Source organism: Carcharodon carcharias, chromosome 19 (genome assembly GCF_017639515.1).
Source record: "Carcharodon carcharias isolate sCarCar2 chromosome 19, sCarCar2.pri, whole genome shotgun sequence".
Taxonomy (NCBI): Eukaryota; Metazoa; Chordata; class Chondrichthyes; order Lamniformes; family Lamnidae; genus Carcharodon; species Carcharodon carcharias.
The window spans coordinates 83,968,307-83,993,766 of record NC_054485.1 but is presented as its reverse complement, the minus strand read 5'-3'; the positions used below and the strand labels follow the sequence as shown (position 1 = coordinate 83,993,766).

Below are 25,460 nucleotides of genomic sequence, written 5' to 3'. Positions count from 1 at the left end.
TCTCTTCCCCTTCGTAAACAACGGAGAGACACTGGCAGTTTTCCAACGGGAAGGACAGGTTTCCGAAACAGGAGAATTTTGGATGAGAGAGATCGGCAACAATTTCCTCATTCGAATGCCCTGGGCTGGAGACCTTCAGCTCCTGGAGTTTCGCTGGTCTTCAGTCCCATTATTTTCTCTAGTATGTTCTCGGCCCATATGCCCCAACATATATTAAATCTACTAAGCGCCTCCCATGTTTACTTTTTCTCTTATTACCGGCAACTTAGGATCTTACTTTTCTGTGAAGATTGATGCAAATGAATTAATTAGCAATTCTGCCACTTTCCAATTTAAACATCGCCAGATTCTGTCAGGGAGGTGCCCACATTATTCGTAGCCCAAACTCTTGCCCTGAATATCCTTGTACAAGCTTTGGGAATGTTAGTGTGAAAGGTGCAGTGCACTGCTTGGTTCAGGTCTTCTTGTGTGCTTTTTAATTTTAAAAGATGGCAGGACATTTACAGATGGCACTGCCCCTCGTGTTTTTATTGTAAGTATTTGAATTCCTGGGGAGAGCGGCACTTGTTAAGCTGGGAATGTGCAGAAACCGGGGAGACGGTTTCGTGGTGGTAATATCACTGGACTGGTAATCCAGAGGCCCATGCTAACGCTCTGGGGACACGGGGTCAAATCCCACCTCAGCGGCTGGTGGAATTTAAATTTGATTAATTAACCGGGAATTAAAAGCTCATCTCCGCAGTGGTGAAAAACTGTGAACCACGAAAACCACCATCGACTGTCGTTAAAAAGCCATCTGGTTTCAGTAACGTCCCCTTTAGGGAAGGAAATCTGCTGTCCTTACCCGGTCTGGCCTACATGGGACTCCAGACCCACAGCTGAGCAGAGCAATCTGAAGTGGGGTGGGAAGCCCCTCAGTTCACAGCGGCAATTAGGGGTGGGCAACAAACTCTTGCCAGCGACAGCTCATGAAAGAATCTTAAAAAGAAAAACACAATATGGGATGTGTGTGGGGATAGGGGAAGCGACAGTGCAGTTTGCTGGCGGGCGGCGAAGTCCTTCAGAGTCCCAGGGTATGGAGCTTCAGCGAGTCTCCTTTGTGAGCGATGTAGAAGTAAGGAAAAATTGCCTCGGTGAATTTGTCCTTGAAAGTGTGGAGATGAGTCATTTCATCAGAGTTGTAAAAAGAGACCTGTCCGGCAGCATAGTCCAGGTATACCCCCAGCATCCTCAGCTTTCCCTTCAGCAGCAGCTGAACCGGGGGTGAGGTGAGGGCAGTGTAGTCTCCATCCTGCAGGGCCAAGGCCCAGACTCCGGCCTGGGGTTCCGGCGTGAAGAACTTCCGGCTCTCTTGCCAGTGGAAGGGGGCGAAGCCCCTCTTCCTGGGGACGGAGCCCTTGGCCACCCCCACCTGCCAGATGGTGCTGTCCCCCACCTCCACCTCCCAGGTGTGCCTGCCAGACGTGAAGCCCTGAGAGCCAAGGACGCTGAGCCAGCGGCTGAATCTCTCCGGGTTGTCCGGGATGTCCTCCTGCTTGTCGCCCACTCGAACCTCGGTGCCGTCCCGGGACAGGATGAGGTGGGCATTTGCCGTCAGCGGGTTGAGGGTCACTGCAGTTGGAACTGAAACACACAGAGATAAAGAGAGAGAGAGAGAGAGAGAGATAAAAAGAGAGATGTTAAACCGTTGGTAATGACCAATCCTCAGGTCAGGCAGCATCTGCGGAGCAGAGAGGGAGCATTAATATTTCAGTAAGTCACAGAACCACACAGCACAAAGAGGAGACCTGGAAAAACTGAGCAGGTTTCCCTTCCACAGTCATGAGGACTCGAAATGTCAACTCTTTTCTTCTCTGCCGATGCTGCCAGACCTGCTGAGTTTTTCCAGGTAATTCTGTTTTTGTTTTGGATTTCCAGCATCCACATTTTTTTGTTTTTAACAAAGAGGAGACCACTTGGCCCATTGTACCTGTGTCGGTTCTTTGAATTAGCATCCAAATGAGTCCCACATCTCTGTTCTTTCCCTGCAGCCCTGCAAAAATCTTTTTAAGCATTTTCCCCAATTCCCCTTTGAAATTTCCTATCGAGCTTAAAGCTAACCTTGCAGGCGGTGCATTCCCAATCTTAACAGCTTGGTACGTAATGAAATGAACGATTCAACTCCTCTGCCACACTTGTTTCAAACTCTCTGCACCAGTCCTGCTAAACAGTTAGGGGCAGGCACCACTCAAGGAACAAGTTTGAAGCTGAAAATGTTGGAAATACTCAGCAGGTCTGGCAGCATCTGTGGAGAGAGGAACAGGGTTAATGTTTTGAGTCCGCATGACTCTTCTTCAGAGCTGAAGAGAGGTGGAAACATGATGGGTTTTATAATGTTGAAGAGTGGATAGGGCAGATGGAACACAATCTGAAAATTTTGTTTTGCTTCCAGAAAGTGCTGACCCTTGTTCTGCTATTAGCACCTGACCTTTCTAACTGACCTGTATACCACTATTAACACCTGCTTTAGTCTTTAAAATTACCTTGTCTCGTTTCCATGCATCTTTGTCAAATCTCTTCTGAGCTCTCACCTATCCATGATCTTGCATTTTGCTCTACCCCCTCTCTCAAATAGTATAAAACCCATCACATTTCTACCTCTCTTCAGCTCTGAAGAAGTCTTGTGTGGGCTTGAACCGTTAACCCGGTTTCTCTCTCCACAGATGCTGCCAGACCTGCTGAGTTTTCCCAGCAATTCCTGTTTTTATTTCAGATTTCCGGCATCCGCGGTATTTTGCTTTTACAAATTTAAAGCTGCTTTTGTAAAATTCCAACGTTTGTGTGTTTTAAGTTGGATGTGACACACCGGAATCTTACGCTTGACTGTCACTTTGTGACTGAATTGGGTAAGGGTGGCGGGGAGGGGGGTGGTTAGGGATACTGCAGGGCCACTTATACCCGGCAAAGGGAAACTCAATATCCTTCCTTTTTTGATTCCACAATGCTTTCCTGCTCCCTGACCACTCTTCCCAGTTTGAATCGGATAATTCGCCAACTCGGAGTTCAACTTGCCCTTGACCCAATCCCACATCCTCCGCATCACCAAGACCACCTATTTCCAGCTCCGTACTCCGGGCGGAGATGGTGGTCCAGTGATAACATCACCGGACTAGCAATCCAGCGGGCCCCGGTGAATCCTCTGGGGAGGGGTTGGGGGGGGCATTAAATCCCTGGTGAACTTAGATATTCAATGAATGAATCCAAAAGTGGTCTCAGTAGTGGCAATCATGACAACTGCCACTGATTGTTGTAAAAACCCATCTGGTTCACTAATGCCCCTTTAGGGAAGGTGATCTGTATTGTTTGCCTGGTCCGGCCTACACATGACTCCAGATTCACAGCAATGTGGTTGACTTCTTGGCTGCCCCCCTGAAATGGTCTAGAAAGCCACTCACTTCAAGGGGCAATTAGGGATGGGCATCAAATGCTGACCTTGCCAGCGAAGCCCACATCCCATGAAAGAATAAAGGAAAAATAAAATAGTGCACCTCAGCTCCTATGCTGCTGAAGCCCCTGGCAACTGCCAGACTCAACCATTTTGAGGTTCTCCTGCTTGGCCTTGCACTGTCTGCCCTGCGTAAACTGGGAGCTTATTCAAAACTCCGTTCTCCCCACCTTAAGTCGCATCAAGTCCCATTCACTCATCACCCCCTGTGCTCGCTGACCACCCTCGTGTTCAAGTTCCTCCAGGAGCTCCCCCAGGTTTCAGCCGTGCCTCGGTACCGTCCCTCTTGCTTATAAAAGATGGGAGGTTGTGAGTTCAACTCCCACTCCAGAAACTGGGGCACTTAATCCAGGCTGACGCTCCCAGTGCAGTACTGAGGGAATGCTGCACTGCCAGAGATGCCGTATTTTCGATTACATGTTAAACGGTGCCCCTATCTGCCTTCTCAGGTGTACATCAAAGAACCCGCAGCCGCTAGTCGAAAATATTTATCCCTCCACCAACGTCACTTAAAAAACACATTATAGTGTCACTGTTTATGGGAACTTGCTGTGCACAAATTGGTTGTTCTGTTTCCTACACATTACAACAGTGACCACTCTTCAACAAGTACGTCCTTGGGTGTAAATTGCTCAGGACTTGCCCAGGTCCTGAAAGGCGCTACAGAGATACAAACCCCTTCTTCCCACACCTTCACCCCTCCTCATCTCCGTGACTTTCTCTAGCCCTACAATGTTCCAAGATCTCCGCGCTCTTCCAACTTTGGGCTCCTGTGCATCCCCGATTTCCATTTCTCCACCGTAATCGGCCGTGCCTTCAGCTACTTAGGCCACGATATCTTGGATAAATCCCTCCCCTTCACTTCTCCTCCTCCCCACCTTCTGTAAGACACTCCTTAAATCCTACCCTTCCGCTCTCGCAGGAAGCTTTTGGACCCCTGCTCTTCAACCCCCTTGTTTGACTCAGTTGATTTTAGGCGATAACTCTCTTGTGAAGCACCTTGAGGTATGTTTCACCGCAGCTAAGGGTGCTTTAAAAATGCAAGTTGTTGTTCTTTTTTTGAGAGAGTCTTTTATGAGCACCCACAATTCATCAGCAGCTTACGGCTATGTTCTGCGACTCTCAGGGTCAGTTTGGGACAGGTTAATGAGTTGTTTGGGGGGGGAGGGGGGGAGGAGGAGTGGGGTGGGTGGAGGGTGGAATGTGGTGCTCTAGAAACAATCATATTTTAAAAGGACGTGGATAGTTAGCGGAACGGGCAGACAAGTGGCAAATAGAGTTTAGTACAGAGATGGTTTTAAAATTCATTCCCGGGATGTGGGCTTCATTGGCTGGGCCAGCATTTATTACCCATACCTAATTGCCCTTGAGAAGGTGGTGGTGAGCCGCCTTCTTGAACTGCTCCAGTCCATGTGGTGTAGGTACACCCAGTGCCGTTAGGGAGGGAGTTCCAGGATTTTGACCCAGCAACAGTTAAGGAATGGTGATATATTTCCAAGTCTGGATGGCGAGTGACTCGGAGGGGAACTTGCGGGTGGTGGGTGGGGAAAAAGGTGCACCGGCCCAGGGTCAGAAGGGGGAGGGGGACGGAGCGAGGGGGGGTTGGGGGAATAGAGCAGCGGTCCGGAGCTAAGATGGGGAGGGAGATGGAGCAGGGGTCCAGAGAGAGAAAGGGGAGGGGGATGGAGCAGGGGTCCGGAGAGAGGAGGGGGTGTGGCTGGGGGATGGAGCAGGAGTCCGCAGTGAGGGGGGTTGTTAGAGTAGGGGTCCAGGGCCAGGAGCAGAGGGGGATGGAGCAGGCATTCGGAGTCGGGAGGGGGTGGGAGCAGAGGTCTGGATCGAGGGGTGGGGTGAGGGGGAGCGGGATCGAGCAGGGTTCCGGAGAGAGGAGGGGGATGTGCATCTTTCCTGGTGCCCTGCTGGTCAGAATACTATCCCTCTCTTAACTCCCCTAGATCCACTTACTCCAGGAGGCTGGATCCCACTCCAGTACCCGAACGCTCCCTAGAAAGCCAACGAGGTGAGTCTTACCTGTATCGATATATTTCAACGTCCGCTTCCACACTGCGTATTGCAGAGGGAGATTGAATCCACCCTGGCTCAGATCAATCGGCATTTCCTTGGGTTTCCTCACCAGGCGTCCAGTCCTGTAAGGAGCAGCGAGACTAAATGTCAAGCTAAGTGGAGCAGCGAAGCACATCAGTGCACACAGTTAGAGTTCCCTTCTTCAAATCCACAGCATTGGACGCTGAGGCATTCTGGTGATAGGATTGAATATTTGTAAGGGGCTGGAAGAGGTTTGGGAGTGAATGCTGGCTTTAGGTTAGCAGCGTGAAACAGCCAATGTCCAGTCCCTACACTGAAACTAGGAGCAGTGAGAATGAGGAGAGCTTTGAACTGGTGTCTGACTCACTCTCACCAGTTTTATACCAGCTCGAATGGTGACAGCGGGGACATGATTCCTATCATTGCAGTCCTAGGCCCATAACTTCTGATCTTTGGGGTGTTGTAACTGTGGGGGAGGGGGAGGGGGAAGGGGGTTACCCCAAAAGGTGCCCTCGGGGAAGTCTCCAGATAAGGACTGCCCCGCAATTGCCCAGGACGTTCATACTTCCATCGGACAATTACCCTGCGCTGGGAACCTTCTGAAACTCTGATTTAAATTGCAAACTTCCACGGTTCCAACTGTTTTTCAGGAAAAGTTACCAGGAACAGTTAGGAGGATTAAAACCACTTCTAACTCCTGGGTAACTATAGTATTGACTGCACAGGACTCCCCCTACCCACCTCACCCCCCCAATGGGACCCCTTCTGACCACCTGACCCCACCCATTGACCAACACCCCTGCTGACCCCCCACCCCCCACCTGACTGACCACCTAGTCCCACTGCCCCTCCATGTTCCATCCCACCGACTGCATCCCCACCCACTGACCACCCAACTCCACCCTGACCCTGGCCAATTGACCAAGACCCCACACCCCCAACCATACCCTGACCAATCGACCAACACCCGCGACTGACCACACCCGACCAAAGCCCCCACTGAACACCTGGCACCAACCCCCCCACCCCACCTCCCGATCAACCGAACCACCTGCAGACCAACTGACCCTCCCCCCAACCGACATCCCCACTGACCGACCAGCCAACCCCCGCTGACCACCCGACTAACCTACCCTCCCCCACCTGGCCCAAACCCAACCCTAAATCCACCCAATTACCTTACCTTACAAACCTATCTCCTCCCTGGCTTCTGAAAGTGGCTGGACCTTTAAACTTACCTCCTCAAATTCTGGCTTCTGATCTTTGCTCACCCAATTCCCTGGGGAGTCGTGTTGGCAGTGGAGGGGGTGCGGTGTGGTGGTCGAGGAGGGAGGAGGGAGGAGGGCCCCCTCGCTAGCCTGTTCTGGGCCTGGCCAAGGTGGCCATTAACAGGCCCAGGCAGCGGGCAGCCGAGGGGCGGGGGGGTTGGGGGGGCAGTCGTCCTGTATGCCCCTCATCCATGGCTATGTTTGTGCCCACGTGTTCCTGGAGAGGGAGCACGTGGTGTCTGCGGGCACCGTCGAGGCCTTCCACAAGCGGTGGGCACCGCGGAGGCTGGGGTGTTTTATCGACCCTCTTAACCACATTTTGGTTTGATGTTGTAAGTTTCCTTGAAATTTTGTTGTTTGGTTTTGCAGTGACCCCAACTTAGGGGCTTGCATTTTATTTTATCCCTCGTTTTCTTAATTTAGTTTATTTGGTTGGCTTTAAAAAAACAAAAGAGGGACTGACCTCTTGGTGAGTGCGGGGAGGCGAGCTAACCGGGCGTCACCAGTTCGCCGTCCGGGTGAGGGAGGTGTCGCCCTCTCAATGAAGCGACACAGCGCAACAGAAAATGGGCAGGAAAGGCTGAGAAAGCACCCTGATCGGAGACCTGCATTTTTCCTGCTTATTTTAGCTACAGTACAGCTGTTGCCAAAGTGTGGAGCAAAACAGAGGTCGTTGACGAGCAGAGACATGGCCGAGACCACACGAGAGGAGAGGGCAGGGTCCCTCCATGCCCGCCACTTGAGTGACGTCATGCAATTTATAAATAAGTAGCTGGATCTGCACCTAAAGTGCTGTAAGCTACAGGGCTATGGGCCGGGTGCAGGAAGGTGGGATTAGAAAGGGCACCTAGGTGTCCTCAGGCTGGCATGGACAAGATGGGCCGAATGGCCTCCTTCTGTGTTGTAATTTTTCTATGGTTCTATGGTTCTAACCCAGACCAGCTCCCACATGTGTGTAGGGCACGGGTCATCTTAAGCGCCAGCATCAATAATGTAATGTCGCAAGCAAGCTTTCTGTTACTTTTGATTAACTCAGATGTCAGATAAGTAGATAGTTTCTCAGACGAAGATTATTCCCATAATTTTATAACCTATTAGAATGCTTCAAATGCACGTGTTCTCTTGAAGTATTAATACTTATAATCTGAAACTACCTATGCTTTAGTTTCCGGCATGAATGAATACCTTACTTCTCATATTTAAATTTAAAAACGCAATACAAATAAATTTATTACATTTAGCAGGGAAAAGGCAACAACATTTTTATAGTTTCCTTTAAGTCTGATGAGCTAAATTCTTGCAGGGGCAAGTGAAAAAGAGAGTGGGGTGGTAACCGGTAGTCAGTCGACAGGGTCTTTCATGCCCTGCCTAGACGTTCTGCAGACGACATCGTATGAGAACCACTGCTTTACCGTTCTTAATAGATTGTCACGAGGACAGTCCGGCAGATACTGAATCCGCTCCGTTAGCAGTGGCTCTGCTTTGAAGCAACACAGTGCCGTGAGCAACACTGAGTGTGACCATTGCTGGGGCAGAATGGATCAAATCTAACTGTATATATGGAAGAAAAGGTCACCCACCTGTCAAATATTGTGCTGATGTTCTATAACACAAAGAATTGAGGAATGTTAGCGAGGTGCAAACAAACTCAAAGCAGAAAAGCATTGAAAGGCTAACATTTATCTGAGGAGGAGGAGGGGGTTCAGGCAGTCGAATTCTTCATCCCAGTGCAGCGTAGCTGGACCAGACAATCCTGGGGCTCCAAGGGTTAAATCATCAGGAGAGATTATACAACAGGACGGTTTCCTCTGGAAGATTTCAAGATGCCGTGGGGAATGGGATAGGTGAGATAGAGAGAAACTATTTCCTCTGGTTGGAGAGTCTCAGTCTTGGGGGAATTAGACTGAAAATTAGAGGCAGACCTTTCAGCAGTTCATTTGGGAAACACTTTTACACACAAAGGGTGGCAGAACTTTGGAATTCTCTTCTGCAGATAGCAGTTGGTGCCAGATCAATTGTTAATTCGAAATCGGATGTCAATAAGAGTTTTCTATATATGAAGTATTAAGGGGGAAAAGGAGGATATGTGGAGTCAGGAGTCGTGGATCGACCTGGATCTCACTGATGGCCTCCCCCCAATCCGTCTCCGTGTCCCTGTGTTCTAACTGTGCTGTTTGAGTTTGGAGATGGAGGTAGAACAATCAGGGACTGACCCCCATTGGTACCCTCAGTCCAGGGCGGGGGTCAGCTAGGGGTTTGGGAGCGGTGGGGGGGGGGGGGGGGTGGCATTCTGCATCGTCCCATCGGGCACCTTGATTCCAACCTCGGGAGACCGTCCGCCCTGACAGCAGAGTGACCATTTTGTATTCCCCACCTTCTGTGCCCCCTGCTTGCTGCCTCGCAGTTGGAGACTTGCCAACCCGGTGCCAACTTGGAGTCAATTCTATGAGATGGTTCCCCCTGTTACAATGTCCTGATGTGCCCGACTGAAATGGTTGACCAAAGCCTTGGCAACGGAGGGGGAGAGGTGAGGGAAGGCAAAGGGGGTCAAGAGGGGAACGGCAGAGTTTTGGGGGGGTGGAGTTGACCCAAAAAAGACAACCAGACTTGTCTTCGTCTGCTAGGAACTGCTCCTCAGCCTGAAGGCTGACCTTAAAAACGACCTATTTGCAGTCGGGCTCTTCCAAATTCATAAGCGTCATCCCAGTTCCTCTTCTCTTTCCTTCCCGTCTCTCCACTCCCGTAGCTCCTCAGCCCAGCAGTTCCATGACTGTGGCTGCTCACTGCTACTTCACCCACTAGGCCGCTCCTGGTGCATCGCTTACACCACCCACAGTATGTTTTGGTTGCAACCCATTCTCGGCCGGCACTCGTTGCCCATCCTCACTTGCCCGGGGCTCGAGCAGTTGGCCAAGTCAATTCAATCTGAGGGCGTGGGTTAAATTGGCAGGGGGGTTGGCTCACTTTCAGATCAGCTGGGGTCAGGTCCGCAGGCTTCCTTCCCTAAAGGGCTTCAGCGGACCGATCCGGTACGTTCCTGGGGATTTTTGTGAACTGGTGCCAGCTTTTGTTTTCCTTTTCAAATGATTTTTAAAACCAAATGTAAATTGGCAAGGGGCCACGGCGGGATTTGAACCCATGTTCAGTAGATCCAGGCCTCTGGTCCAGTTGCGTAACCATTACACAAGCCTGAACTCTTGATCCTTTCACAAACTCCACCCCACATTAGTAATCTCCTGAGGGGCCAACTCTTCCCTCACACTGTGCACCCACAGCAAAAACTCTTTCCCATCCATTTTGCCTCCTAAGACGAGGGTCTGCATTAAATAAGACGGTCAGAATAGACCCCAGAATTTGCAGGACAATGATGGGTTTGGCTAATTGGGTTGTTCTTTCAAAGACCCAGCGCAAGCGTGATGGGCCGAATGGCCTTCTTCCGTGCTGTACCATTCCGCGTAGGATAAATAGCACAGAAACAGGCCATTTGGCCCAACTGGTCCATGCCGGTGTCTATGCTCCACTCGAAACTCCTCACATCTTTCCTCATTTAAATCTATCATCGTAACCATCTATTCCCTTCACCCATACATGCTTGTCTGGCTTCCCCTTAGGGTCATCTGTACTACTCTACATGGGGGAAATGGTGGTGTAGTGGTAATATCACTGGATTAGTAATCCAGGGGCCTAGGGTAATGCTGGGAGGACATGGGCTCAAATCCCACCATGGCAACTGGTGAAATTTAAATTCACTTAATAAATCTGGAATTATAAAGCTAGTCTCAGTAATGGTGCCCATGACAACTATCATCAATTGTTATACAAACCCATCTGGTTCACTAATGCCCCTTAGGGAAGGAAATCTGCCATCCTTACCTGGTCTGCAGACCCACAGCAATGTGGTCAATTCTTAACTGCCCTCTGAAATGGCCTAGCGAGACACCCAGTTCAAGGGCAGTTAGAGATGAGCAACAAATGCCGGCCTTGTCAGCGACACCCACATCCCGTGAAAGAATAAATAAAAGAAAAATCACCTCAACCATGCCCTGGCTTCCATATTCTCACCACTCTCTGGGCAAAGAACTTCTCCCGAATTCCCTGTTGGGTTTCTTGGTGACTGTCTTATACCGATGGCCTCTGGTTATGCTCCTCCTCACAGGAGGAAACCTTCTCTCTATATCCAATCTATCAAAACCTTTCATCACTTCAAAGACCTCTATCAGCACCCCACTCAGCCTTCCTTTTTTAAAAAAGAGAAACGAGATCCATCTCACCAATCCTTTCCTGATGTGTATACTCACAAATTTCTAGTGTCACACATACATAGGAACATTTGAATTAGGAGCAGGAGTAGGCCACTCGGCCCTTCGAGCCTGCTCCGCCATTCAATAAGGTCATGGCTGATCTGAATGTAACCTCCACCCCAGGTTCCTGCCTACTCCCAATAACCTTTCACCTCCTTGCCAATCAAGAATCTATCTAGCTCGACCTTAAAAATATTCAAAGTCTCTGTTTCCACTGCCTTTTCAGGAAGACCATTCCAAAGACACTCAACGCTCTGAGAGAAAAAGTTTCTCCTCATCCCCATCTTAAATGGGTGACCACTTATTTTTAAACAGTGATCCCTAGCTCCAGGTTCTCCCTCAAGGGTGGGCGGCAAACATCTTCTCCACATCCACCCTGTCCAGACCCCTCAGGATCTTCAAGGTTTCAATCAAGTCACCTCTTACTTTTCTAAACTCCAGTGGATACAAACCTAACCTGTCCAGCCTTTCCTCATCAGACAACCCACCCATTCCTGGTATCATCTTTGCAAACCGTCTCTGCACCCTCTCCAGAGCCTCTGCACCTTTTTATAAGATGGTGACCAGAACTGCATGCTGCATAAAACAAACCAATGTTCAACACAGGTTTGACATAACTTCCCTACTTTTCAGTTCGATCCCTCCGGAAATAAAGCCTCCTTCGCTAAAAATATAAGGGTTGTTATTTGAAACAATGTAGCTGATATTCTTACCTTAAGTAAGGGGATATCTTCTTGCGTTAATTGTTTTCTAATATCCCCTGTTAAGTGATCGATGGTGACAGGATTCCCCCCTGTACCTGCACTGCTTTCTTCGAGTTCTTGTAGAAAACGCTCTTCTTGTGTTTCAACCTGTGCCATGACAGCAATTTCCTCCTTCTCCAGATACTTCCGCAAGGAGATGAAAGCAGTCTCGATCTTGTCCCGAACCTTATCGCCTTGATTCTGGGCAAAGAAACACAGTATCAGAAATGATGGGGAGAGCGGCAGCTGTGCCTGGCCCAGAATGGATCCCACCAACCCCCCCTCCTCCCCACCGCTCAGGACGGCTCGCACCACCACACTTTCTGATGAGACCCTTAAAGCAGGGGCTCCACTGCTGCCCACCCCCACCCCCATCTGCCCTCTTGGCCAGGCTGCGAAGATCTCCCGGCCACTCGTTCGACGAAGAGTGGAGCAGCTCTCCCCCAGTCGTGCAGCACAGTAGCTACTTTCCCAACCCAAGTCAAGAAAACACGGATTACGTCGTCGCGATCAAACTGCTGTCTGTGGGACCTTGCTGTGCACAAAATGGCTGCCACCTTTCTAATGTTAAGACAGAGGTTACGCTTCAAAATAATTTCACTGGCTGTATAACGCGATTGAACACACAGAGGATATGCAATTTTCTTTATAATTAGAAGTCTTTTCTTTTGACCTTCGAACCTTGCTTCTCTCCATTGAGGTCGTTTGGATGTTGGCGCTTATTGGGTTATGGTTCAATAGGAACCTTTAGACTACTGGTACCTTGTCCTCATGCTGGGATATGGGTCTATGGGCACCAACTATGCCATGATACTTTGGCCAAGGTGTTGGGATGTAATCCTAGGCAAATCTTCAGTCCCCTGGTATCGTGTCCAAATATTAGTTTATGCTACCATCTGCAATATTGCCCCCGGTACCATGAATAAGTGTTGGTGAATGACTCCATGGACATCATTGTAGATAAAGCTTTAAAATGCATCTGTTGGTGAAAGACACAGAATTCACCAAACTATAACTGATGATTGGAACAGAAATGGTGATAAGAGGAAATCTTCAGATCAGTGACATAGACACATGCACACAAACAGAGATCAAAGGGAACTGGTCTCATATAACTTAAAACAGAGCTCCAGTATTACCGATGTCAATGTTTCTGATTTTCACTGGGACATGAAAATTATGAACATTTTAATGGGGTAGAGTCTGAGCGGTGTGCATTAGTGTAGCACACCAGCAGTGAATTAACAGGAATTGAAAGGGCCTGAAAATTACAGCTATGAGGAGAGATTGGATAGACTAGGGTTGTTTTTCTTAGAGCAGAGGAGGCTAAGGGGTGACCTAATTGAGGTGTACAAAATTATGAGGGGCCTGGATAGGTTAGACAGGAAAGGCTGGTTTCCCCCAGCTGAGGAGTCAATTACCAGGGGGTATAGGTTTAATGTGATTGGTAAAAGGATTAGAGGGAACATGAGGAAAACCTTTTTCACCCTGAGGGTGGTGGGCATCTGGAATTCACTACCTAAGTTGGTGATTGAGGCTGAAACACTCAACTCATTTAAAAGGTACCTGGATCTGCACCTGAAGTGCTGTAACCTGCAAGGCTATGGACCAGGTGCTGGAAAGTGGGATTAAAATGAGAAGCTAGTTTCTTTTCTTTTTTTTTGCCAGCAGAGGCACGATGGGCTGAATGGCCTCTTGCTGCACCGCAACTTTTCTCTGGTTCTAACAGCCCATCCTGAATTATATTCCTGTTTACTTCATGGGAAATATAAATCAGGGGAGAATTGCTACTAGCCTTTTTACATTACAGCACCAACAGGAATTCACCCCAGCTTTTTTCAGCGATGTTGGTTGCTGGGGGTGGGGTGGGGGGGGGGGGGTAAGGAAATCAATATTGGTCTCATCACCACCCTGACCTACTTTGAAATAGTGGCCGAGGGAACTTTTATATCCATCTGAGAAGGCAGTGAGGCTTCCAGATGAACATCTCGCCTGAAGGGAGGCATCGTCGACAGTGCAGCACTCCCTCAGCCCTGCTCCGGATGTCAGCCTGGATTCTGGGCTCCAGTCTCAGGAGTGGGATTCGAACCCACAACTTTGATCTTCATTGTTGCTGGTGGAATGTGTTTGTGCAGCGATATGTATCAGTGTGTGTGTTCCGGAAAGCAAACCGAATTGTAACTTTCTAAAAACTGCTTCATGCACGTAAACGATTTTGGAGCTGTCTTTGCAAGGGACGGAGAGTGAAAAGGAAAGGGCGAGGGAGAGGGAACACTATGGACAAGATGCTGGGATGAAGCTTTGGGAAATCTACATGCTCCTGTTATCGCATCCAAATGTTGGTTTATGCCACCACCAGCAACATCAGACCCCAGCACCATGACAAAGTGTTGTCAACATTGTACATGAGATGCACCTGTTGGCTACATACACAGAGTTTACCAAAGTGTAGTTCATCGCTGTAACCCAAGGGAACCTTTGTATTAATAACACAGATGAGTGAGAGTGAGAGCGAAGGGGGCAGAGAGGGAGGGCGAGAGCGAGGGAGGGCGAGAGCGAGGGAGGGCGAGAGCGAGGGAGGGCGAGAGCGAGGGAGGGCGAGAGCGAGGGAGGGCGAGAGCGAGGGAGGGCGAGAGCGAGGGAGGGCGAGAGCAAGGGAGGGCGAGAGCAAGGGAGGGCGAGAGCAAGGGAGGGCGAGAGCAAGGGAGGGCGAGAGCAAGGGAGGGCGAGAGCAAGGGAGGGCGAGAGCAAGGGAGGGCGAGAGCAAGGGAGGGCGAGAGCAAGGGAGGGAGAGAGCAAGGGAGGGAGAGAGCGAGGGAGGGAGAGAGCGAGGGAGGGAGAGAGCGAGGGAGGGAGAGAGCGAGGGAGGGAGAGAGCGAGGACAGGCCAGTGTGAGACAGAAAGAGAGAGAGAGAGAGAGAGAGCGAGCAGGTGTGAGAGGACAGGCAAGTCTGAGAGTGGGTGAGAGGGAAAGAGAGAGATAGATAGAGAGAGAGGGGGGAGACAGGCCAGTGCAAAAGTGGGTGAGTGGGCGAGAGAGAGAAGGGATAGGCCAGTGCAATTATGGGTGAGAGGGAAAGAGAGACAGAGAGAGCAGTCGAGTGCGAAAGTGGGTGAGTGGGCAAGAGAGGGCGAGGGTGTGAGAGAGAGAGAGAGAGAGGGCAAGGGAGAGTGAGGATGAGAGATGGAGAAAGAGGGCAAGAGATAGAGAGGGAGAGCAACTGTGAAGGAACGGCAATATAGTTCCAAGTCAGGAAGAGCTGTAATTTGGAGGAGAACCTGCAGGTGGTGGTGTTCCCACGCATCTGCTGACCATGTCCTTCTAGATGGTAGCTGTGGATTAGGAAGGTGCTGGTGAAGGAGGCTTGGTGAATTATGTGAGTTGCTGCAGTGCATCTTGTAGATGGCACAAATTGTTGCCACTGTACATCAGTGGTGGAGGGAGTTCATTTTTAATGTGGTGGATGGGATGCTGATCGAGTGGGCTGCTTTGTCCTGGATTGTGTTAAGCTTCTAGAGGATTCCATCACACTACATTACACACACTGCTGACTTGTGCCTTGTAGATGGTGGAAGGGCTTTGGGGAGGAGGAGTTGAGTCACTCACTGTAAAATTCCCAGCCACGTGAGGGAGAGAATATGACAGAGGGAGGGCGTGAGAGAGAGAGCGCGCGAGAGAGAGAGAGAGAGAGAGAGAGAGCGCGCGCGAGAGAGAGAGAGAGAGAGAGCGCGCGCGAGAGAGAGAGAGAGAGAGAGCGCGCGCGAGAGAGAGAGAGAGAGAGAGAGAGAGCGCGCGAGAGAGAGAGAGAGAGAGAGAGAGCGCGCGAGAGAGAGAGAGAGAGAGAGAGAGCGCGCGAGAGAGAGAGAGAGCGCGAGAGAGAGAGAGAGCGCGAGAGAGAGAGAGAGCGCGAGAGAGCGAGAGCGCGAGAGAGCAAGACCGAGTAAGAGAGAGAGAGCAAGAGAGAGAGAGAGAGCAAGAGAGAGAGAGAGACAGAGCAAGAGAGAGAGAGAGCAAGTCAGTGCGAGTGTGGGTGAGGGAAAAGAGGGAGGGAGGGGGGACAGGCCAATGTGAGTGTGGGTGAGAGGGAAAGCCGGCAAACGAGATCGGGAGATAGAAAGACAAAGGAAAAGACAGAAAACAGACAGAGAAAGATCAAGCTGAGAGAGAAAGGGAGAGACAAGGGGAATGAGAGAAACAGTGAGACAAAGCAAGAGAGAGAGAGAAAGAAGCAAATTACTGAAAGATACAACAATTATAGAGCAGTGATAATGGGGTACTTCAATTATCCTAATGTAGACTAGGAAAATAATGCTGGAAAGGTCAGAGAGAGAGGAAGAGCTCCTGAAGTGCTTCAGGAAAATTTTCTTGATGAGTATGCCTCAGCTCAACGAGGAAAGAGGCATTGCTGGATCTGGTTCTGGGGAATGAGACAGGTCAAGTGGATCAACTCTCAGAAGGGAACAGCTTTAGGGGACAGTGATCATGTTATCATAAGTTTTAGATTAGCTACGGAACAGAACAAGGAGCAATCCCAAAACACTCAATGGGAAGATGGCCAATTTCAATAGGTTGAGAACACACAATTCCCAGGGAAATTGGATTGGAGATCGGCAGAAAAAACTGTAATGAAGCATTGGGCTGCCTTTAAACAGGAGAGCTGGAGGACTAATGTGAGGTGAAGCAGAGAAAGGGGACGCATGACAGACATCAGGTTGATTAAAAAAGTGAGATCCAGGTTGGATTTAGAAAGGTCAGTGGGGATGTGAAAAAGGAGACAAGAGGGGCAAAGAGAGAGTTCAAGAAGACTGTGGCAGCTAACAGAAAAGGCAATTCAAGCGTCTTCCATAGGCTAACTAAATAGTAAAAACATGGTAAAAGGAGGGGTAGGGACAACTAGGAGATCTATGCCTGGAGGCAGAGGGCAAGGCTGAGGTAATAAATGACTGCTTTGCATCTGTCTTTACCAAGTACTTATTGTCAATTCCCAATTTCCCTTGAGGTGATGGTGAGTCGCCTTCTTGAACTGCTACAGTATACATTGTTAATTATGTTAATTATATTATAGGCAAAGGCATTGTTTAATTAAGTAGTATTTAGAGCACTTATAAAGAGAGACTGCTGAAACAATTTCAATAGATTGGCCAGAGTGGACTGGGAGCAGCTCCTTTTAGATAAATCTACGTCAGAGCAGTGGGACTCATTCAAGATACAAATAGCGAGAGTACAGGGCCAACATATTCCAGTAAAGATAAAGGGTGGGACCAACAAATCCAGGGAACCCTGGATGCCGAGGGATATACAGAATTGGATAAAGAGAAAAAGGGAGACTTATGACAGATACAGAGGGCTCAAAACAGCTGAAGCCCTAGAGGAATATTGAATGTGTAGGGGGAACTTAAAAAAGAAATTAGGAGGGCAAAAAAGGGGAATGAAAAAACATTGGCAGGTAAAATAAAGGAAAATCCAAAGTTATTTTACAAGTACATTAAGAGTAAGAGGGTAACTAGGGAGTGTGTTCTAAGGATCATAGTGGTAATTTGTGTGAGGAGCCAGAAGACATAGGTAGGGTTCTAAATGAATACTTTGTGTCGGTGTTCACAAGTGAGAGGGACAGCATGGGTATGGAAATCAGGCAGAAGGACTGTGATATAATTAAAGAAATTAGCATTGAAAGAGAGGAGGTTCTAAGTGGTCTGGCAGGCTTAAAAGTAGATAAACCTCCAGGCCCGGATGAAATGTATCCCAGACTGTTGAATGAGGCAAGGAGAAGATAGCAGGGGCGCTGGTAATAATTTTCAATACCTCTCTGGCCACAGGCGAGGTGCCAGAGGACTGGAGGACAGCCAGTTATTCAAGAAAGAAGGAAGGAATAAATCAGAGAACCACAGGCCAGTCAGTCTAACCTCAGTGGTGGGGAAACTATTGGAAGCAATTGTGAGGGACAGAATTAATCTACACTTGGAGAGGACAAGGATAGTCAGCATGGTTTTGTTAAGGGGAGGTCATGTTTGACCAAATTGATAGAATTTTTCGAAGAAGTAACCAGGTGTGTAGACGAGGGCAATGCATTTGACTTCATCAAGGCTTTTGATTAGGTCCCACATGGGAGACTGATAACGAAGGTAAGAGCCCATGGGATCCAAGGCAATTTGGCAAATTGGATCCAGAATTGGCTGAGTGGCAGGATGAGGGTGATGGTCGAGGGGTGTTTTTGTGACTGGATGCCTGTGTCCAGTGGGGTTCCACAGGGATCGGTGTTAGGTCCCTCGCTGCTGTGGTATATATAAACAATTTAGACTTGAATGTAGGAAGGTTGATTAGTAAGTTCGCGGATGACATGAAAATAAGTGAGGTGGTAAATAGTGAGGAGGATAGCCTTAGGTTACAGGAGGATATAGATGGGCTGGTCAGATATGGCTGATCAGTGGCAAATGGAATTTAACCCGGATACGTGTGAGGTGATGCACTTGGGCAGGACAAACAAGGCATGGGAATACATGATGAATGGTATAACCCTGGGAAGTACCGAAAATCAGAGGGACCTTGATGTGCATGTCCACCAGTCCCTTAAGGAGTGGCACAGGTAGATAAGGTGGTTAAGAAGGCATATGGGATACTTGCCTTTATTAGGTGAGGCATAGAATATAAGAGCAGGGAGGTTATGCTGGAACTGTATAAAACACTGGTTAGGCCACAGCTAGAGTATTGTGTGCAGTTCTGGAATCCACATTATAGGAAGGATGTGATTGCACTACAGAGAGTTCCCAGGATGTTGCCTGGGCTGGAGAGTTTTAGTTATGAGGAGAGATTGGATTGACTGGGGTTATTTTCCCTGGAGCAGAGGAAATTGAGGGGGAACATGATTGAGGTGTGTAAAATTATGAGGGGCATAGATAGGGTAGACAGGAAGGAACATTTCCCCTTGGTGGAGGGATCAATAACCAGGGGGCATAGATTTAAGGTAAGGGGCAGAAGGTTTAGAGGGGATGTGAGGAAGAATTTTTTCACCCAGAGGGTGGTGGGAATTTGGAACTCACTGCCTGATAGGGTGGTAGAGGCAGAAACCCTCATAACATTTAAGAAGTACTTGGATGTGCACTTGCAACGCCATGTCATACAAGGCTATGGGCCTAGTGCTGGAAAAGGGGATTAGAAAAGTTAGTTACTTGTTTGACCGGCGCAGACTCGATAGACCGAAGGGCTTTTTTCTGTGCTGTAGACCTCTGATTCTATGACACCAGGGATGTAGCAGGCAGAACACAAACATATCTAATACTGCATTCTGTAGATAAACCAATTATCAAGAACAAGACTGGCATCTAATTTCATACAATAGCATCTGACTTGGGATCCAATTAACATATGTGGTGTAGGTACGTGCACAGTGCTGTTAGGGAGAGAGTTTCAGGGTTTTGACTCAGCAACTGTGAATGAATGGCAATATGGTTCCAAGTCAGAAAGGGCTGTAATTTGGAGGGGAACTTGCAGGCAATGGTGTTCCCATGCATCTGCTGTCCGTGTCCTTCTAGCTGGTAGCTGTGGATTTGGAAGGTGCTGGCAAAGGAGGCTTGGTGAGTTACCACAGTGCATCTTGCAGATGGTACAAATTGTTGCCACTGTACGTCAGTGGTGGAGGGAGTTCATTTTTAATGTGTTGGATGAGATGCTGATCGAGTGGGCTGCTTTGTCCTGGATGGTCTCAAGCTTCTAGAGGATTCCATCGCACTCCTGACTCATACCTTATAGATGGTGGATGGGCTTTGGAGAGGAGGAGTTGAGTCACTCGCTGTAGAATTCCCAGCCACTGGCCTGCTCCTGTAATCAGTGTTTTTCTGGCTGGTCCAGTTCAGCTCCTGTTCAATGGTAACCCGCAGATGGTGGGGAGAGGGGAGGGACTTCAGTGACAGTATGCCGTGGAACATCAAGGAGGGACGGTTAGGTTCTCTCTTGGTGGAGATGGTCACTGCCTGGCACTTGTGTGGCATGAATGTTATTCGCTACTTATCTGCCCAAGCCAGGCCTTGCTGCATTTGGAAATGGACCGCTTCAGTATCTGAGGAGTGGCAAATGGTGCTGAACATTGTGCAATCATCACTGAACATCCCCACTTCGGACCTTATGATGGAAGGAAGGTCATTGTTGAAGCAGCTGAAGATGGTCAGGCTGAGGACACTACCCTGAGGAACTCCTGCAGTGATGTCCTGGAGCTGAGATGATTGGCCTCCAACAACCACAAACATCTTATTTTGGTGCTAAGTATGACTCCACCCAATGGAGAGTTTTCCCTCCCGATTACCATTGACTTCTTTTTTGCTAAGGTTCTTCATGTTTGGACCAAGGCCGGAATGGGATCTGGAGTCCAGTGCTCTTGGCAGTTTTATTTAGGAATTGAGGAAAACCAGCACAGATTTGGTGAAATGAAAACATTTTTAACTAATTTGATTGAGTTTTTTTGATGAGGTAAGAGAAGGTTGAAGAGGGCGATGTGGTTGATGTGGACTACATCAATTTCCGTAAGGCATTTGATAAAGTGCCTGTAACAGACTTGTCAGCAAAGATGAAGCCCATGGAAAGAAAGGGACAGTGACAGTATGGACACAAAAGTTGGCTGAGTGACAGGAAACCGAGAGTAGGGGTGAACGGTTGTTTTTCAGCCTGAGGGGAGGTACATAGTGAGGTTCCCCAGAGGTTGGTATATGGGCCACAGCCTTTCTTGTTCTCCTGTAATGACCTCGGCTTGGGTGGAGGGCACAATTTCAAAATGTGCAGATGACACAAACCCCACAAGTATTGTGAACTGTGAGGAAGATAGTGGTAGATTTCAAGAGGACATAGACAGGCTGGTGGAATGAACGGACACGTGACAGATGCAGAGAATGCAAAGTGAGATATTTTGTTAGGAACAGCAAGGGGAGACAATAGAAAATAAAGGGTAAAATTTTAACATGATACACAGGACCTGGGTGGTATAAGTGCATGAATCATTGAAGGTGGCAGGACAGGTTGATGAAATGGTCTTTATAAATAGAGGCATCCAGTAAAAATGAACCATTATAAAACACTGGTTCAGCCTCAACTCTCAGGCACCACACTTCAGGAGGAGCAAAGGCATTAGAGAGGGTGCAGAAGAGATTTAGGAGAACGGTTCCAGGAACGAGGGACTTCAGCTACGTAGATAGATTTGAGTAGCTGGCAACGTTCTCCTTGGAGAAGAGAAGGTTGAGGTGAGATTTGATAGGGGTGTTCAAAATCTTGAGGGGTCAGGACAGAATCAATAGGGAGAAATTGTTCCCATTGGTAGAAGGATCAAGAACCAGAGGGCACAGATTGAAGGTGATTAGCAAAAGAAGCAATGATGACATGAGGAAAAACTCTCTAATGCAGTGAGTACTTAGGGTCTGGAATGTGCTGCCTGAGAGTGTGAAGAAGGCTGACTGAATTGAGGCGTTCAAGAGGGAACTGGATTACTATCTGAAAAGGGAAAATGCTCAGGGTTACTGAGAGAAGGCGGAGGAATGGCACTCGGTGGGTGAACTGATCCTTCAGGGAGCTGGCCTAGGCATGATGGGCCGAATGGCCTCCTTCTGTGCTGACTCTGAACAGTTCTGTGATTAAATGGAGGGGGCATGAGGAGGGAAAAGAGACTGTGAGAGTGGAGAGGGGAAGAAGCTGGAGAGAAAGAGAGAAAGAGAGAGAGAGAGAAAGAAAGAGAGAAAGAGATCGAGAATGGAATTTTCAAAGATTAGTGCCAACCTGTCGGGTAAGCGGCAAGCCCACAACACTTAAGCAGCTTGGCACCTTCCAGGATAAAGTTGCCCATTTGATTGGCACCACATCCACAAACATTCACTCCGTCCACCACCAACGCACAGTAGCAGCAGTGTGTACCATCTACAAGATGCACTGCAGAAACCCACCAAAGCTCCTTAGACAGCACCTTCCAACCCATCTAGAAGGACAAGGGCAGCAAAGAGATGGGAACACCACCACCTGGAAGTTCCCCTCCAAGTCACTAAACATCCTGTCTTGGAAATATATTGCTGTTTCTTCGCTGTCGCTGGGTCAAAATCTTGGAATTATTTAACAGCACTGTGGGTGGGTCCTATACCACATGGTCTGCAACAGTTCAAGTAGGCAGCTCACCATCACCTTTTGAAGAGCAACTAGGAATGGGCAATAAATGCTGGCCCAGCCAGCGAAGACCACATCCCATGAATGAATTAAAAAAAAGATTGTAAAAGGGGTGGATGGATGAACATCGCAAGCTGCAAAACCGGCGCTCTCCTGCTGTGTGTGAGATTCTGCATGTGAGGCCCAGCTGGGGGGTGTTGAAACATTGGACACCAACCCTTTTAAAGAAGGGGCAGAGGGCGCGGGGAGGGGACACAATTTGGCATTGGAGCCTCGAGCTGAACTCTATTATCGTCAGTAGCTGCCATCTCACCTCAGCCAGTCGTATCTGGGCCAGGAGATTGGTGGTGATTCCCATCGCTGGAATGAAGTGACGTTATCTTAGTCTTTCAGAGAGAGCCATTTAGTGTGAGTTTTCATGCCCCATTTTTACATTTTCATCGAATCATCCAAGATCCTAAAGGGGCTTAGGACAGGGTAGACACTGGGGGAGTTGGGGGGGGGCGGGGGGGGGGGGCGGGTGTGGGGGGGTGCGGGGGGTGCGGGGGGTGTGGTTTCCCACCCTGCTGGGGAATCTAGAATGCGGAGGCACAGTCTCAGGGTAAAAGGGGCCGATCAGTTAGGACTGAGATGAGGATAGATTTCTTAACTCAAGGGGTTGTGCGTCTTTCGAATTCTCTACCCCATAGAGTTGTGGATGCTCCATCTTTGAATACACCTAACGCTGAGAGATAGAGATAGTTTTGGTCTCAGGGAATTAAGGGAGATGGGGAACGGCCAAAGATCAGTCATGATCGTATTGAACGGTGCAGCAGGCTCATGGGACAGATGGTGGCGTGGTGGTAATGCCACTGGCCTAGTTACCCAGAGGCCAACATTCTGGGGGCAAGGGTTCAAATCCCACCACTGCAGTTGGTGGAATTTAAGTTCAATTATTAAATCTGTAATTGAAAAGCTAGTCTCAGCAATGGTGACTATGAAACCATTACCTGACATAGTCATCATCAAGGAATCATATCTTAATGTCCCAGACACCACCATCACCATCCCTGGGTATGTCCTGTCCCACTGGCAGGACAGGCCCAGCAGAGGTGGCAGCACAGTGGTACACAGTTGGGAGGGAGTTTCCCTGGGAGTCCTCAACATCGACCCTGGACCCCATGAGGTCTCATGCTATCAGGTCAAACATGAGCAAGGTAACCACATGCTGATTACCATGTACGGCCCTCCCTCAGCTGTTGAATCAGTGCTCATCCATGTTGAACACCACTTGGAGGAAGCACTGAGGGTGGCAAGGGCGCAGAATGTACTCTGGGTGGGGGACTTCAATGTCCATCACCAAGAGCTGCTCAGTAGCGCCACTGCTGGCCAGGTCCTAAATGACATAGCTGCTAGACTGGGTCTGCAGCAGGTGATGAACCAACAAGGAGGGAAAAACATACTTGACCTCATCCTCACCAACCTACCTGCCACAGACGCATCTGTCCATGTCAGCATCGGTAGGAGTGACCACCCCATACAGTCCTTGTGGAGACAAAGTCCCGGCTTGACATTGAGGATACCCTCCATCGTGTTGTGTGGCACTACCACCGTGCTAAATGGGATAGATTTTGAACAGATCTAGCAACTCAAGACTGGGCATCCATGAGGTGCTGTGGGCCATCATCAGCAGCAGAATTGGACTCGAGCACAATCTGTAACCTCATGGCCCAGAGTCTCCTCCACTCTACCATTACCATCAAGCCAGAGGATCAACCCTTGTTCAATGAAGAGTGCAGGAGGGCATGCCAGGAGCAGCACCAGGCATACCTAAAAATGAGGTGTCAACCTGGTGAAGCTATAACACAGGAATACTTGCGTGCCAAAGAGTATAAGCAGCAAGTGATGGACAGAGCTAAGCGATCCCACAACCAATGGATCAGATCTAAGCTCTACAGTCTTTCCACATCCAGTCGTGAATGGTGGTGGACAATTGAACAACTCACTGGAGGAGGAGGGTCCACAAATATCCCCATCTTCAGTGATAGGGAAGCCCAGCACAGCAGTGCAAAAGATAAGGCTGAAGCATTCGTGACAATCTTCAGCCAGAATTGCCGAGTGGATGATCCATCTCAGCCTCCTCTGGAGGTTCCCAGCATCACAGGTGCCAGTCTTCAGCCAATTCGATTCACTCCACATGATATCAAGAAACAGCTGAAGGCACTGGATACTGCAAAGGCTACGGACCCTGAAAATATTCTGGCAATAGTACTGAAGACGTGTGCTCCAGGGCTTGCCACGCCCCTAGCCAAGCTGTTCCAGTACAGCTACAACACTGGCATCTACCTGGCTATGTGGAAAATTGCCCAGGTGTGTCATGTACACAAAGAGCAGGACAAATCCAACCCAGCCAATTACTGCCCCATTGGTCTACTCTCGATTGTTAGTAAAGTAATGGAAGGGGTCGTCAACAGTGTCATTAAGTGGCACTTGCTTAGCAATAACCTGCTCACAGATGCCCAGTTGGGCCACTCAGCTCCTGACTTTGTTACAGCCTTGGTTCAAACATGGACAAAAGAGCTGAAGTCCCGAGGTGAGGTGAGAGAGACTGCCCTTGACAGCAAGGCAGTTTTTGCCAGGGTGTGGCATCAAGGAGCCCTAGCAATACTGGAGTCAATGGGAATTAGGGGGAAAATTCTCCGCAGGTTGGTGTCATATCTAGCACAAAGGAAGATGGTTGTGATTGTTGGAGGTCAGTCATCTCAGTTCCAGGACATCACTGCAGGAGTTCCTCAGGGTAGTGTCCTAGGCCCAACCATCTTCAGCTGCTTCATCAATGACCTTCCTTCCATCATAAGGTCAGAAGTGGGGATGTTCGCTGATGATTACACAATGTTCAGCACCATTCATGATGATTCAGATACTGAAGCAGTCCATGTCCAAAAGCAGCAAGACCTGGACAATATCCAGACTTGGGCTGACAAGTGGCAAGTAACATTCGCACCACACAAGTGTCAGGCAATGACCATCTCCAACAAGAGAGAATCCAATCATCGCCCCTTGATGTTCAATGGCATTACCATCACTGAATCCCCCCGCTATCAACATCCTGGGGGTTACCGTTGACCAGAAACTGAACAGGACTAGCCATATAAATACTGTGGCTACAAGAGCAAGTCAGAGGCTAGGAATCGTGCAACGAGTAACTGACTTTCTGACTCCCCAAAGCCTGTCCACCATCTACAAGGCACAAGTCAGGAGTGTGATGGAATACTCCCCAGTTGCCTGGATGAGTGTGGCTCCCAAAACACTGAAAAAACAGGACACCTTCTAGGACAAAGCATTCTGCTTGATTGGCACCACATCCACAAACATTCACTCCCTCCACCATCGACTCACAGTAGCAGCAGTGTGCACCATCTACAAGATGCACAGCAGGAATTCACCAAGGCTCCTTAGACAGCACTTTCCAAACCCACGACCACTGTCACCTGGAAGGAGAAGGGC

General features: G+C 49.0%; 1 protein-coding gene across 1 annotated transcript in view; it reads right to left on the bottom strand.

Moving 5' to 3' along the window:
* Positions 1 to 1,060: 1,060 nt before the first annotated feature.
* Positions 1,061 to 25,460, bottom strand: part of LOC121291262 (E3 ubiquitin-protein ligase TRIM39-like) — a 40,004-nt gene continuing 15,604 nt past the window's right edge. Inside the window, exons 3-6 of the mRNA XM_041212334.1 lie at positions 11,813 to 12,043; positions 8,379 to 8,401; positions 5,516 to 5,631; positions 1,061 to 1,623 (exon numbers count right to left, since the gene is read on the bottom strand). Coding sequence (XP_041068268.1) covers positions 1,061 to 1,623; positions 5,516 to 5,631; positions 8,379 to 8,401; positions 11,813 to 12,043 — 933 coding nt within the window. The remainder of the gene's footprint in view (positions 1,624 to 5,515; positions 5,632 to 8,378; positions 8,402 to 11,812; positions 12,044 to 25,460) is intronic.